At 41.9% G+C, this 17,029-nt stretch overlaps 1 protein-coding gene across 4 annotated transcripts; it reads right to left on the minus strand.

Moving 5' to 3' along the window:
• Positions 1–983: 983 nt before the first annotated feature.
• On the minus strand, positions 984–17,029 carry mindy2 (MINDY lysine 48 deubiquitinase 2). Of its 4 annotated transcripts, none has more exons than XM_070905169.1 (9): positions 16,112–17,029; positions 15,621–15,678; positions 13,680–13,744; positions 7,100–7,258; positions 6,016–6,118; positions 4,535–4,677; positions 3,293–3,466; positions 1,984–2,175; positions 984–1,178 (listed from the first exon to the last, which is right to left on the minus strand). In XM_070905169.1, exons 1-9 carry the CDS (start codon positions 17,027–17,029, stop codon positions 984–986), a joined length of 2,007 nt encoding a protein of 668 aa, XP_070761270.1. The 4 variants fall into 4 exon arrangements, with proteins under 4 accessions (XP_070761270.1, XP_070761262.1, XP_070761252.1 ...); XM_070905161.1 differs by having other exon boundaries at positions 984–1,181; positions 1,978–2,175; XM_070905151.1 differs by having other exon boundaries at positions 1,969–2,175.

Below are 17,029 nucleotides of genomic sequence, written 5' to 3' on the forward strand. Positions count from 1 at the left end.
AGCGTAAGAGTTTAGGCTATTTCCAAATTGAAACTTAGTTACATCAGCGATGCTCAGCAAATGAGACATGTATAGCACATGCCATTATACCAACATAGCACACGTGTACTGTACATACCATACACATGAAAACAAACACACATTCACATTCAAACAGAGCAGAATACAACACTGCCATACTCTGGTAAGGCAAATCTGAACAGGGCAAGCTGTGATGAGTATTGTCACGTAGCTACAGTATCTGGCAGCTATCTGGCATTAATTAACCCTTGGGTACATGTGTTTCGGAGGGGACACAAATAGTGTTACATTGATTTCCAACAGGTAATATTATGAGAAATACCTCAAATACCTTACAGAAAAAAAATAAAACCTCTCCCAAAAGCTACCTCTTACACAGACGCATAAATAAAATGTTAATCTTGGCTTCAACTTAAAAAACTCAACTAAAACCAAAAAAATGTGTCTATGTTTTGTAAATATTGATACATACAAAAAAGCTTATAAGCTGCAATTATGAAAAATGAATGATTTTTTTTTTTGGGGGGGGGGGGCATGGTGACAGTGTGACATTTTGTTTCTGCAGATTATGTCTTTTGCTATAAAACATACCACCCCGAATAAACTTGACCCCACACCACAAATATAGTGCACTGTGCAACTTGTAACAAAGTTTGGCCGACTCTATGAAAGATAAGGGGTAGTTGTTGTTGTTGTTGTTGTTGTTGTTGTTGTAGTAGTGTCCCTTCCTCTGATGTCCAGGTTCCACTGAGGATAGAGGATAGCAGGCACCAGTGGTTTGGGAAACAGCAAATCCTCTGTTAGTCTTGTCGCACCTCTCCTCAAACGTCTCCTTCCCTTGTTTGTCGCCAAGCGGGGGCTGTGCGTTGTGTGTCCAGTCCGTGGAGAAACAAATGCCGTCCCCTTTCTCACAGATAAGCAAATGCACAAACGCGCACACTCTCACACAGACGCGCTGTATGTTACAAAATAACACATTTGTCTTTATCCTTCGATTCTTTCTTGGCTTTGCGCTCCCCGCTGGAGGACTGTTTTCCCGGGCTGGGTGTGGCTCCGGCTGCTGCTGCTGCCGCCGCTGTCCCAGCGCCGGCTGCTGCTCCGCCTGCTCCTGCACCTCCTCTGTTTGCCTCGTCTCCCTCTGCAGCCTCCTGCTGGCCCTGCTGCACAAACAGGGCCCAATATGAGATATGTGTATATTACAGGATACTTATTGCTCTGGAGTTGTCTGGGTTAAACATTTGGCTTTTACGAAGACATCTGGAACCATGGAAACCATTCAATCTTTATTTAAGATATGGTGATCCTCATGAATGAAGTATTAGGTCATGTTTGAATATAAATGTAATACCAAACTTTATAAGATATAACATAACCTTATAAGAGGTGAAAGGCATGCTCTGTTATATCTGTTAATATTTTGTATATGTGATAGTTGTTGACAATCTTTCTTTTAAATATACATTATTTAGGTGTGTGTAAAAAGGTTTTTTTGTTTTTGTTTCTTTTCTTTCTTTTTTGCTACATTCTGTTTTTTTACATGCTGTTCAAAAATATATGATGGAAAAAGGTATGCATATTTGTAAAGGATAAGTAAAAAGATTCTTAAAAATAAGAGAAAAGAGAGCTCTTTCAGAGACGCTAACATGACCCAAAAGCTTCTTAAAAAAGTGCAACGCCACATTGGTTCTAATTATATGCTTTATATAAACCATTGAATCAATATACTGTGTCTCACATATCTGCAACAAGGTGTCATGACTGTCCTAAGCACCAAAGCAGTTCCAAGGATAATACCTCCCAGTGAAGGGTGGCAGCGTTACAAGACAAAAAGAATACATCCATCTGTTTCCAAAAGGCAACATCTTCCCTCCATGTTATATTAAATGCCCCAGATTTGTTCCAAGTCCTACTTCTCCTCCCTCTCCCACCTGCTCCCATCTCCCTCACCCCCCCCACCTGTGCCTGTGCTGCTGCTGCTGCCGCCGCCGCCGCCTGCTCCTGCTCTTGCTCCTGGTAGTACTGGGAGGCTCGTCTGTCCTCCTCCTCTTGAAGCTTTTTTGCCAGCTCTAGGTCGCTGATGCCTTCAGGGAGTTGCTCCCACTGTAGGTCCTGGCTTTGCTGCTCCTGCTGCAGTGACAGCGCCATCAGATAGTCCTGACGCACAAGCACGACCATGCACAGAGAGAGAGAGAGAGAGAGAGAGAGAGAGAGAGAGAGACTTGATGATTTAGGAGCAAAGCCGTCAATGTGATGCTTAACTGTATATGCTGTGCTCTGATTATGCAACAGCTGAACTTGGTCATTCCTCAGCCTATACTGCACACAGACCAATCCCCACGCAAGCACAGCCGCAATCCACAACCACAGTTCATTATTAACTGAGCCATTTGTGCATCTTCATTAGTTTTCATTTGCTTCATTATACCTTTTGTAGTCATCAGTTGTGGGGCAGTTAACAAAGCTTCGCTCATACTGGTGTTATTCATTGTATTATACTCAGAATCTTCTATTATGTTATGTACTTTGTCACTGCAAAGTCCCCAATTCCCCCCCGGGATCATTACAAAGTTTTCTCCAATCTTACTGAATTGATTATGAGTGCAGACAATAGCCTGAAAAGATTTTTCTTGTAGATAAGGAGGCCTGGGCCTGAGTAAGCAGGGAGAATAAAAAGTAATAGCCCCCATGCTCTTGTCTAGTCTGTATGTGTGGGAGCAACGCAGACAGTTTGTCAGCTAGCTCTGTGTCTGGACCACTCTGGCCAACCAATGAGAAGACAGCTGTGAAACCAGTAAAAAATGCACGGGAGACATACGGGAGCCAATGCATTAGGGGCCAATGTGGAGACGGTATGGTACAGCAAAGCATGGATGAGAACGAAGGGGGGCGCCATGCAACCCTGCCATGTGCTTTTCAGGCTGTCGTGTGTGTGTTTGGGGAGCTATAACACATCTATTATTAAGGAACTTCCCTTATTTTCCTTTTTTTTTAGCCTGGCATGGTGCACAGTTGATTTTTTTCCGGTTGTTTCCAGGGATTTGATGTCATGTGTTTGGTTTCTTTTTGTCTCGCCTTTCCTCCAGTGTTTCTCTAATTTCTGTAAAGTAACTAAAGGGATGTACAGTGAAGACCATATGACATTATTGGCCTTGTATTCCGGCCTTTTTGTGGTACACTGATGGTGTGAAAAGCACATAATGGTTAAGCACATCATGGTTTTGGAGTGGATAATTGCTGGTTCTGCTAGTCTTGCCTGTATCAGTGCTCAGACCTGGTCTATCTGATCCTGCTGGCCTCGGTACACAGTCTCTGGATCAGACGGAGGCCGCAACCGGAACTCAGAATCACAGAAGTTGCCGTCTCCGTCAACGTTGTGCAGACTCTCCCAGACAACCTTCTCCTCTGTAAGGAAACCTTGGTCTGTAACAAGGAGGTACAGCTGGCCCTAGGAAACAAGCACATACACATTACATCCTATCAGTGTCACATTATAGTACACAATCTGTATGTGGTTGTTTATCATGTATGATTGTGTGTGCATGTCCATGTAAAAGTCTGCAGCTTGAGAACTTGGACTTGCTTTGTCTGGGGGTTATAGGTGATCCATGCAGCTTTGCTTACACTGGCAGCCATAGAGTACTGTTCAAAATGAAAGTGAGCAGGCTCCACTTCCCTTCCTGTAGATAACAGGAAAGGTCTGTCGGAGCTGCAGTGATATGCGAGCCAGCTGTGGGCAGGGGGTGCTAGAGATGGGATGCAGACGTGTATGTATTGAATGGGACCTCTTAAAGGCACGTCGTGATTGGTCTAATATCTGTCACGTGCAACTACGTAGCTTTCCTCAGTTTGAAGAACATTTTTATGCTAATAAATACTGAGCTTTAGCGGAGCGGGAAGAAACAGAGAGAAGAAATGATGGTAGGTAGATGGTAACACTTGATAACTAGTTATTTTTCTTAATCTGCTGCAAATAATAATTACAAATGTTGCCTATAGCCCACAGAGAAGCATTTAATTAAAGCAACTTCGTCATCTTTACCTCACAGACAAAACATAGGGAAGTCTTTTTAAGAGTGCAAAAGGTAGCTTTTTCTTTCAGTATTATTTTTCAGGCATTTTTGACAGCTGCAGAGAGAGACAAGAAAGGCAGAAGAGGGAGAGAGAGAGGATGACATGCAGCAAAGGGCCCGGGACTCAGCCTTAATGGTATGCCGAGGTGCCCCGCAAAAGGTAGTTTTATCTGTGCGAACATTAGAAATGAAACGGGAGGAAATCTACTTTTACCTGGTGGAGGCTTCTGTCAAAACACCATTAAAATATTACATACAAAACATTGTCACTGTCCTGTAAAAGTAAAGGGCTTCAAGGTGCTTGCCACTGACTGGAGGGACAGTTCATAACACATCCTGACCTATTTAAGTTGCTGCAATTTCTAAATTGAGCTCCACACATTATTCTCAATCAAACTCATGCAAATAACGGCAACACTTACTGTGAAGGTGTTGGTGTTTACCTTGTATTTGATCATGGTGCTGAAGTGGTTATTCCTGAAAAAGACGCAGAGCTCTCCTTCCTGTACGGTGGATGTGAGCTCACACAAGCCATGGTACGTCAGCTGGGTGGCTGTACTGCTTAGAAACTGCTCTGCCACGATGCCTAAGCCGAGAGAAGGGGGAGGAAGAAACATACAGGAAAACGAAGATGGAGAGACCGAATTTGTGATTGATTAGCAAATGCAGAAACATGGACCCATGATGAGTCTTACTTGAATATTTTATTGTGTCTTTGTTTATGCTTTGAGCCTATGTATTTTTTATCGAATATACAGACAGATTTAAAATGGACTTCAAACTGAGTGATATTATGTTAATTACAATGCTTTTATTTTGGTGATCTTCACCTGTTAATAATCACTTATTTATCTTATGACATTCATTTGTTACTCGTAACTCTTTTTGATTTACAAATATTTTCATCGTTAGACCACAGACCGCTGGATGAGTCATCCGCACTACAATCAACAACCGAGCAGTCCTTACTCATTCATGAACACAGCTCACTATTTGGAAAGCATGTTGGAAACCTTGCCGTAATGTCTGTCGCTGCTATTTGAACGTTCTGCCTCTGTGCTGCTGGAACAGTTCACAGTTACTATAGTGAATTCAATATAGGCTGAGAGGCAGATGGTGAGAGACATCTGTAAGACAGAGCAGCATTCAATTTGGAGCAAACAGCCACAAAATCAAGTTTGAGACTCAAACAGACAGAGAGGCAGTCGATCCTACAATGAGCCACAGCTTTTAGAGAAAGGAAAGCCAACTATTGAATACTTACTATTAAATATTTAACACACATTAAACCATGACAACAAAACTCAAGAGATGTTTAGTTTTCTCAGATGTTCCTGTGGTGGTTGCAAATTCATCTCTTCAAGCAGTGATGGGTAGCATCAACATCAAACCACTTAAATCAAGTCCTAAAGGAATTTCTAGGCTACAGATGCAGAAATACAATAGAATGGAGTGAATCTCACATATCAATATCATCATCGACTGAGGCCTTGATGTGTTGACTTGGCAGCCTCCCAGCTGACAACTACTCAGGAAGCTCAGTGTTGGATGAGCAAATATTGCTAGTGGAGAAGTTACTGACAGCTGGTAAGAAAACTGTGAGCTGTGAGGAAGTAGGTCATTTGATGAGTAGCCACATGTCCTAGTTTTATTTGAACTCAGGTCTGTGGTTCTGAGCAGGACGTCCAGTGAACACATCTCATGTCATGAATGTGCCACTAAATTAATGTTGTACTTGTGCCGCTGGATATGAAACAAAGAAGATGGTGGTAGTCGACCTCAACGTGTAAATGTAAAATTGAAAGAAAATGCACGACTTTGTTTCTTTTTTCTCCACCTCCAAGTACGTAAGAAGAGATGAGGGGGAGACAGGAGGTGAGTCAGGCAGGTCAGAGAGTAGAGAGAGTGAAGAGAAAGCACTCACCTTCCCCTGCCAGCTCGCTGTTGTCTGACTGTTTGCAGGATATTATCTTCTCCACCAGCTGGTTGTAGCTGCAGTTGCCCACTGCTTTGACAATGTCATGCATCTGCAAACAAAGATAAAAAACTGTGGGAAAGAACATTCACAGAGCTTTGCTGCTGTTTTACTAAAAGCCGTAGTAGATTTATACAAAATTTATAATAGAGAGAAAAATTTGGGAGACAAGGGGTTCATACTGAAACTACTTTCGCTGTGTAAACTTGATTCCTACTCTGGTACCCATTAATTATCTTTATTTAGGGTGGTGTGAACGCTGTCATTTGAGCACTCAATGATACTACAGCACACAGAGCCCCTAAAAAGGATTGGTCTGCTTCCAAGAGATCTCTGGAGATGTTAGTTTATGTTGGGAACTCAAACCGGTCCAACCACAGGACTGTGTAGTAGTAGTAGTTATTAGTATGAATTCAAAAGCTAAACTGTTATTAACCCATCTTCTGATGGTGGGAACTGTCAAGTAAGTGATCTCCTGTATAATCATCCAAAATTATTTGGTAACCATGATAACATGTATGCTTGGCAGCTAAATGAGCAATATGTAGAGACTATTTTACAGCACCTACTGTATGCAGCCCATATGGCACAAGATGCCAGGTTTTCATCCTGTTTCTAGCATAAATGCCATGTGAGGTTAAGTTTCAATCATGACTAATAATGCTCATAACCACCTATTTATTTCTGACCTCTTTGTGACACTAGAGAAGATAAATAAAACCATAAGGCGCAATTAAAGCTCAGTAAGGCTCAGTCACCAGTAAACTAAATGAGTTACCTGTCAGTGCATATGACTTCATGATTACACCTCTTGGTTTGTTTGTAATGTGTTAGGGTTAATACAAAACAGACAAACAACTAGACATCAACAATGAACCAAACTACAGGTGGGACAGCAATCTGGCAGGTAGAGGATTTCATCATTCGTAGTGAATTCGACAGAGACGTGTCGAGGATGGACAGGAGGACAATAAAACAAGTTGGTTTCAAAGAGGTAAAGAGAAACGGCAGTGATGAGTAAGGTCCATCTCACCTGGGGGTCAACCAGCCAGCCGTGGTATAGAGGGATGTCCAGCAGATCAAACACAATGCATTCTGGGGTGTACTCGAAGACTCGCACCCCTGTGAACTTCACGTTCACATCCAGACCCGTCTGCAGCTTGTGCAACACTGCCATGGCATCACTCATGTTCTGGGACACAAGGAGGACAATGATTCAAGATTTTTGTTAAAAACCGTGTGATGACAATGAAGCAGAGGAATTAAACTATGTGAACGTTGAGGTTTATTTAAACAAATACATTTTTAAAAAAGAAGACATATTTGTTTGTGTATTCTAAACACTTTACAGAACCAAAAGCTGTGTCCAATCCAGCTGTCTTCATGTACTGAAAGCTGTTGTTCTGTGTTACATTACTCCTGGTTGTCTGCACACAGTCAACACAGCTCGAGCTATCAGGGATTGATTTTTCGACTGTTACAAGCAACCATTAGGTGCCATTTATTCCTGCACAATACAAAAAAATGCTTCCACACACTCTTTGGTTTTGTCAAATATTTCTGCTTTATAGTTACTTCACTGTGACTGAAGTTGAGTGTTTTCATATTTTCTGTACTTATTTGGTTTTGCTCTGCTTATTGTTAATCAGCCTACAACCACAGGAAGAGAAAAGTCTCTGCCAGGGAACCATTTGATATTCAATTTCTGTGCAAGCTCTCAGGCTCTGTTTCCCTTTGATAATATTACCAAGAGGTGGACAAAATATCAGGAACACTTGACAATATAATGCAATCCAATAGCCCTGCAATAAAGACTACCTTTATTTTTGATAGTGGACAGTAGAGACATGGCAGGAAATGAGAGGGGAGAAGGAGGAGAGATGACATGCAACACAATGGTCATTAATTAAGGCTTCCGCGGCAAAATACGTTTCTGTAAATGTGCATTCATGTCTGAATGCAGCCGCAAGGAACATTAAAAGTCACCTATGTCTGAATGACAAATTGCCATCACTTTAACAGATAGATGAAGCCAGCAAGGTTACATACTCATTGCCTGAAAACGGCTAAAGGTCCTCAGCAGGACTCGACCAGGTCGCCCCTGAAATGTTCCATTTTTAGTACAGTCATATAAGACAGATGATTCGATTCTGTGGCCATTTTAAGGGTGAAGTCTGTTAACTTAGATGATTGCATTATATTGTAAGTTGGTCCACAGAAATCAGTGCCCTCTTAAATACTTTCTCAAGGCTCAAACATTAAGTTACAGAATTGTTCCACATTGTAACAAACCGCACACAGAGAGGTCAGTACACTTTCTCAGCAGAACAACTATAAATTCAGTTAAATAGATGGGTAACACGTTTTATTCACTTTTTTTGGCAAGTTACAAACTATCAAATTTAAAAGATTTGTCATGTATTTATGTCCAGATGATAGGAGATGACTCACTGTAGTAGAAGGTATGCACTGATGTCACTTTTTCACATGATACCCCCCCCACATACACACACCTCTGCCTGAATCTTCTCCAAATCTCTGCAGCCAATTCCAGCAGCGCTTCACCATCTTTCCAGTGTTTTCTATGTGTTTAATTCCACATTGTACGTTGTCAATGCTGACTGTTGCAACTGTGATTCCCCTAAACCTCATACTATTTACAGAGATATCCTACTTTAGGTTTTTCTCTTTTGGATACATTATTTTTATTGACATATAAACCCCACAGAAATCAACCCAAAACACAACTTAAACACACACACACACACACACTCACACATACACAGAAGGATACAAGTAACTAAGAGAAGTTCATCTTAACCACGTGTCAAGGACACAAAAGCTCACAGCAGGTTTTTCTCTTTTAAAGCAGCTTTCATGCTCTCGAGGAGAAGAATCGCATCAGTTGTACGAATTGCTGGGTGTTAACAAGTTTCATTAAAATAAATCTACCACAAGGTTCCTGTGGGTTTTAATTGGATTGGTTTTAAATGGATTTGTCTTCTCCGGCCAAACAGAACTGAGAAAGATACCACTCCATTGCAGCTTTTTGCTTTTTACACTGATCAGAACTTTGTTATGTGAGGTAGTGAAATCAGAACTAAGTAATATTCAACTGGACATTAATTGTAAAGTTGGTGGTTTGATCTTCTTCTGTCCACATGCTTCCAATGTGTGTGTGTGAGACTGATTTTATTGGTCAAATTTGAAAATGACACAAAACAGGATTTTAATCTAAACTTAAATAGGTAATAAATATCAGCACACTTTGCTTTGTAGCAATTTTTAAGAAATAACGTAATTAGAAAAGTCTCCTGTTTCACATCTTGTATGCCTTGCTTAGCAAATTAATCAGTTCTGTCATTTATGTGCTTACATGTCAAATGGTTTGAAGAGGGAAAGGTTTAAAAGGCTACCAAAAATATAAACATGTAGAAAGAAATGTCTTTATTTCGAATAAGCAGCGGACCAACCTTTTATTGAACTGTATGAGCATTAGAGAGAATACTTAAAATACACATCACATCATATGTATGCCATGTACAGTGTGTCACATGTATGCACCCACACACCTGAGACCTAACGAAACAGACTAATTCTTGCATTCAGCCTCAAAGCAATGTTTCCCATCTGGCTCTAAAACCTCTGTTGCCATTTCACTCTGAGATCATGATGAGCCTTGCAGCTGAGCCCTACGACTCTATTACTAGTGTAGCTGTAAGTGATTTCCTTTTGATTTCAACTCTATAAAACTACTACAGAAGGCAGAGATAAAAAGACAAATTACCCAAGAGCAAAGCCAATCACTTTACAAACCTGATAAACCTGAGTCTACAAACTGCAGATGTATTTGCAGTTTACCAGCTTTGAAACAGGGTGGGATGACAATTCAATATCACCGTTTATTGACTTTCATATTGTCATATTGATTCATCATTTTAATTCTGTCCAAAATAATTCCAAGCAGAATGTAAAGAAAACCTTACAGAATGAGTTATGGAAGAGTTTATTTCATCAGTGTGAGTTTTGTCTGGTGTGAACACAGCTCAATGCACTACACATAAAGTTATTTCATACATTTGCCATATTGTGATATGAACGTCATTAATCTGATAATCAAGATATTTATTTCAACTACAGTATATTGACCAGCTCACACACTGGCTATTGGTCAAAAAAACATCATGATTGTTAATGTGAATCTTTTGTGTGTGTTCGTAGTATGAAATGTCACATTCAAAATGTTTCAAGTGGACTTTCTCAAAGGCTGAATCGTTTTTTTTACCGTCTTTCATGTCCAGTGAGGGGTATAATGACTGCAAATGTCACATAATCAGTCGTTTCAAAATAAATGTGTTCACAGTACAGTGTGCAGTTTACGGTAGATACTGTACGTCCTGTAGGGGTGAGCTACTCCGGCTTCGACGCTTGGCGCAGAGAGCGGAGGTAAAAAGCCTTCAGCTGGCCCATCAGAGTGTGTGGATTAGGACGCTTACGAGCAGCAGTGATGGCGGGATTAGCAGGGCGGTGTAATGGAGCACATCTCTTCACTTTAGGGCAGAGGGCTCCGACAGCAGATGAGCGCCCGGAGATCAGATGATTAGCACTGCATTGCTGAAATTCATCTGTGCTTGTGTTGGATGCATTTCTACAGTGTAACATGAGGCTTTTCCGTATCTTTACTTTCACTCTTCAGCGTAAGTGTCTGAGGGGAGGCCTCTCTGCTTCTCTCTCTCTGTTGACTTTCACCCTAAATTTACCTAAAAAACAAAATCCTGAATACTTGAAATTAACTGGTAGTTGACAGAATATGGCATCACAGTGCCAAGATGAGGGATTTGGTTCTCACAGAGCTTTCAATTCTTCAGAGAGAGTCCCAGTTGATAACACACATGTAGCAGTGAAAACATGCAGCCATGAAATCAAACTATGATAAAGCTATGAAAGATTATTTAAAAGAAAGTGAATATTTTTTTTTTTCTGCCAAGCAACACAATTGAGCAACTGTTTTTGATTGAGAAATAAATACTAAGGTTGATACTGTGATAAAAGTTTGTCCCATTGCTAAATAAAATCATTTTAGGGGAAGCAGCTGTCGTATGATATTTGTAATGTGTGTGCATGTTGAAGCAAACTTCATGAGTTTGTCAGCATTCATGTCTATAAAAAGTATCAAAATATATACAGCAGACCTATGAACCTAAAAACAACCTATTAATCACTGGACAAAAGTGAACCAGTAAATAATGCCCTGACCCATCAGTGGGAGCTGTAAATAATGAACGGTTTACAGGGCTGTAATGTCCCATAATGTGGGTCATACTTTTATGAATCCTGGCACACTGCAGCAGCTGTCACTGCTCTACATTTTTGTTGGCTTAATCATCAAGCTAATCTTATCTTTCTAATGTTTGTCAGCCACTATTTACGTACATAAGGAGGACAGAACACCTCTCAATATAATGCAATCCAAGACAGCAACATAGACTGCAGCCTAAAAATGTGTGCAAAGGTGAACCAACTCCTTTGTGACACAGTCAACGTAAACTGACTATAAGCTTCATAAAGATACATTTCTTGGGGCGCCCCCGGTAGCTCACCTGGTAGAATGTGTACCAGCCAGGGCCCTTGCAATAAAGGCACCCCCCCCCCCCACCCCGATACATTTCTTTGCAATGGAGCTATTGTAATGGATTGCATTACATTGTACACGTGTACCTAACTAACTGATAACCTTGTGTATAGCTTAATCTCTCATCTTCTAATTAGGTGGACCCTGCTTGAACTAAATCAGTGTCCAACACCACAACCTGCACGACTGATAGCACAGTCGCTCCCGTTATGAGCTTTCGTGGTCCTAACATGAAAACAAACCATTTCTTTGTCTCTGACATCACCATCAGCAATTTCTCATCATGTTTTCGTCTCAGTTAGAGGTAGACTGATAATTAGAGGGCCTTTAATTTGATTACCAGGGTGTGTACCAAACAGATTTTGCATTCATTCATCGTCAACCAGTGCTTTGAAAAGCATGTTGGGATTGTATCTGCTTTGCAAAAAAAAGAAAAGGTTTAAGAAACATTTGTGAACAACGGCCATCACTGTGAATGACACCAAAATAAAACAAAAGAGGCTTCTTAAACATGACAACCCCTTTCCTCCAGTGGTTGAACAGCCATCATGGATGAATTGCCTTGTAAGAGTGCTGTTGAGCTCCACTGAGACAAAAGCAGAGCAAAACTACACTCTCACTTCCACAGCTCTGGCGAGTAAATATTTAACAATAGCTAAAGAGCAGCCATGCAACTGCTATTTTAATCCTCATAGTCTCCTGTGACAGATGATGTTTTTTAAGCTGAATTTATAAATAGAACTAACTCTGTTTATGAACTCCTACAGCTCTTTTCAAAGTCAGGGTGGCTTCAGTTGGGTCTCATTACAATCCAATAAGCAGTGAAAAAGCATCTCTCCCTCCAAGATATCAAGAAGAGGACACCTTTTGTTTGACAAACACATAAACACTTTTCAGACTTGCTCTCTCTTAGATCCCAGCTTCCAGCATCCCGGAGTCCTGCCCACTGTAGTCTCCACATACTGTGTCAACCACAGCACTCGGACATGAGGACACCCACATGCAAAAGAGCTCCCATGCCGGTGTCTAGGATTAGACTGCCATAATAACTATGCAAGACGAACTCTAACCACTCCCTTACTTTAACTGTGCATGCAGAGGACACCACTGATTTATTTAAGAGGTTGTATTTCAGCTCAACTTAAATTTAGAAAGGCTGTTGCAGTGAGCTCGTATGAGGCGACGGCACATTATTTTTCTCCTCTCTGAATGAGGGACAAGTGTGGCTTCAAATCATTCACAGATGTGCTGGTGCTCTGCCACGCAAGAGGAGGAGAGGCAGTGGAGATGGGAGGAAGCAAGGGAGCAGGAGCTGGAGCTACATCTCCAAGTGCCTCTCGTGGTGAGCCACACACACACACACACACACACACACACACACACACACACAGCCTCAGTAATAGCCGGGAGCTGAACCCAGCCATGCGTCTCTAAGCATTCACAGCCATGTGAAACAACATAATCTGACACTCCTGACCCCTGTTGTTCCCTGGGCCTCGCAAGACACATCTTATGTAACCTATAGAGCAGTGGGGAAAAAGCTAAGCTGCAGTTTTATGTGGTTTGCAATCAACTCGATGCTTATTTCCATATTACAGAACATCCGCTGACCTTATCTGCTACCTCGATGCAAATGTGCAAACCCGCTTTAAAGTAGGCTCGCAGCTAAACTGAATGTGTGTGTGTGGCACATCAGAGCAGTGTGCACCTCACTTTGTTTACTGCAGTGAAAATATATCAATAATGGCCGCGAGAACGGCGGAGATATTTTGAGTGCGTCAATGAGACAAAGTGGGAGCTCATAATAAACTTGCACAATTATGGTTCCTACAGAGAGAGAGGAGAGAGAGTGAGGAGTGAGTTCATCCCAAAAGCCCTGTGCTCCTCAAGTACCATGAACAGTCAGCAGCTTAGTAATGCACACACACATAAGCAAAGCCTGTGTAATAATAATATTCCACTGTGATTAGGCAGGCCTTACCTGCTCATAGTTTAGCCGCTGAGCCTCTGATATCTCTTTAGGCTTGGTTTCCAGAATGTAGTCTCCTGCAGAGTGACAGAAGGAGAGAGATGTTGGCAGATATGTTGACTGCACAACAAACAACAAACAAAGGACGTTATGCAAATATATTCATGTTATTGCTGTTTAAGTTTTATTGCAGTCTACTCTTTACTTTTAAAACTCTTGTGCAAGTATTTTTCAAAATGCTTCTCTGAGAGTCATTAATTTATTAGGAACTGGCGAGAGTATCATGCTGCACTGTCAACACATACTTTTCCTGAGTGTTACGTAGAGGAATGCCATCGACCTCTTGTCATCATCAGCTACATTAAGTAAAAACAGCAACACATGGACAAAAAAGAAAAAGAAAAAAGCTTTCATATGTATTTTGCTCAAGCAAATAGAATGAATGGAGTGTATCCAGGAAAAAAAAGCCTTTAAGCTTTTTTTTCTTGTACTTAGTGCTTTATAATTGTAATGACCTAGAAAGGCACGATTATTTCTTTGTGTGCCTGCTGTGAGAAATAACTGTCCAATCCTAAACTACCCTATCTATGCACAAAATACAGTTAATGTGACCAGAGTTTTGTTTGACTCTTAATTAGCACACAAACCTATGCTTTATGAAATACACTAGTCAGGCTCATAGACTCTTTGTAGCTGTGTTCTGCAGTGGAACACATGAACTTGAGTTTTAGGATGCGTTCTTGAACTGAACAACAGACTAGCTGCTGGTTGCAGTTTTAAAATCTCTTCTGACTTGATTTCTATGCTGTCATCCTAGATTTTTTTTCCAGCAGCGGGCCAGCCAGCTGAGTGGTTTTACTACAGTATGTCCACGACAGGGAAAAGCCCTCACTGCTCTGTACTCCAGTGAACTGTGGACTCACTCATCCCCTGGTTCTCCCCTTAATATCTGTATCTGTCTGCATCACTCTCGTGCCACACTGTGTGCTGCTGAGCTGCTGAGTGACGACCACCACCCACTTTGAAAACACCACATCTTGTTTGTTGTTGTGTTTGTGTCTGTGTGTTATGACAAACAGTGCTGAGTTTAGAAGTTATCCAGCAGACTCTGAACATTATATTAGATTAACTCGGTGTGCTGTAATTACACACAAGCACAAAGTGAGGTCTGGAGGGGGGAAAAAGCACATACTGACAACACGAAATGCGAAATTCCTTCATTATTTAACTATGATTTAAAGAGATGAGAGCACTGTTGGAGCCATGGTAGCCAATAGATGCAAACAAGTTCAATAATTCCAGTAAGGCCAAGACCTACGCCATAAAAGAGTTCACATATAGTGCTGGGATGTGGATTATGTTAGTCTACTCATGCAAGTGGATACTGATAGAGCTGAGAGAAGACACTAGCGAGGACTGGCTCTACTTCTGAAGACCCCCTGCTGTAATCACATACTCTACTTTGATATTGTAGAGTCATTTTAGTTATGAAGGGCAGGAGGCAGCCAGAGAGAGGAGATAGCTCCTATTTCCTTTGCAACAGCCGAAGATTGGATCATGGGGGATTCCCCTGTTCTGGTCTCTTCCTCTGTTGACTCTGAAAATATATATATATCTGACCTTAAGAATGTAACCGCTCATGTAACCGCTCATTTGAGAGGACGTGAAACACAAGAATGTTTACTAAGCTGTTGCAACCCAGTGCCAGTAGGTTTACCGGCTAGTATGTTTACAAGTGTGGACTCATGGGGCAACACTTATTCAAGTTGGTGTGACCCTGTAAAATCAGGCCAACATATTGCTATTGTAGTAAACTACTTTATAAATGTGTTATCTTCTGCAAGTTACAAAACAGGCATTTGTTGCCATGCAGAAGAGGGACAGGTTCAATGAGGTAAGTGCAGCATCCACTTGTGCTCTTGTGCAATCGGTTTAAAAGCTACAAACACTCACCAAGATACTCCATCAGTTGCTCAGCAGTTATAATTTCCATCATAGGTGGCATCTTAACCTGCAACACAGACACATGAACACACATTGTACATTAATGCATTACCCATTTATCAAACAAAGCACTGCAACACAGGTTAACCACACACGACAAAACTATTTGCTGTTGGGACTCATGTGATACACTTTGTAAAACACATCATACCCCATTGCCAGCATTCAACATGCACTGACATGTTGAAATAAATACATATCTAATGCTAAAATTGAGGAATCACATGTCTTGGCAGAGGTTAATTTTATAACAGGAAGTGCTGAGGGATAGAGATGCACTAGCACTCAGTGATATATCTATTGTTAGATGGGTATGTTAACCATTAGCAAATCTAAATGTTATGTAATCACATAAAATAACTGCTGATAGAGCTCAGCGCGCCTTTATATAATGTGCCTATTTGTATTAAGTTAGAATCAAGTTTCTATTGATCCTTCACCTTCCATGCAAGCAGAAGGACATTCATAATTGCCAGTAATGGACAGGGGCCGTTCTCGTTCTGGGTGATGATCGGCGTGTTCTCCTCCCTCCACTTGATCCACTTAATGTGGTATATGGACTGGCCGGCGGCCCGGTCCTTAGCGCACGCAGTCTTTGTCCCATCAGCCCCGTACTCGCTCTGCAGGGCCAGGGCCAATCCTCTGTCCTCCAGTCCCTCGCTGTTCAGGTCGGAGCTGGGGCAGGAGTTGAGGTTGGAGAAGGACTCGAGTGAATCTATGCTTCGGGACTCTCCACCGAGGCTGGGATCGGGGTCACTCCCACTCGGCAATCCCTCCGATAAGGTGTGATCACCGGACAGCCCCGACTTGACGTTTGCTGTCATTGCATTGTCCGGACACAGATGAGTCGGTTTGGCAAGTTTTGTCGGCTCACTTTCTCCACGAGCCAAAACATCAGCCCGCACATCTGTGCTCTCCTTAGCGGGAGGTGAGCACGGGCCATCGACTTTGTTGTTTACTAACTTTGAGGCACCACCCTCACTATCTTCTGCAGCCAGCACCGAGTCATGCCCCATCCCGTTACTGATCTGATCCCCGGACCCCGACCACGATCCGCTCGCCTCGGTGTCCGTCTTCTTAACCTCCTGCACGGGGAGGACTTCGATCACTTCTGGCACGCCAGACTTCCCAGCACTGGAAATGACATTAACGGCGCTGGGAGCACTAACATTTGCGGTGCTGTTATTACAACTAACATTAACCAAAGTAACGTTACTGAGAGAAGCCTCACTATTCTTGCATTTCTCGTCTGTTCCTTTCACTCCGACGACAGTCGTAACATCGCCCATCTCCCCCGCGATCGTGGCACACAAAGAGCTCCCGTCAGTGTCTCGATGCAGGGTCGCATTTTTCTCCAT

Source organism: Enoplosus armatus, chromosome 1 (genome assembly GCF_043641665.1).
Source record: "Enoplosus armatus isolate fEnoArm2 chromosome 1, fEnoArm2.hap1, whole genome shotgun sequence".
Taxonomy (NCBI): Eukaryota; Metazoa; Chordata; class Actinopteri; order Centrarchiformes; family Enoplosidae; genus Enoplosus; species Enoplosus armatus.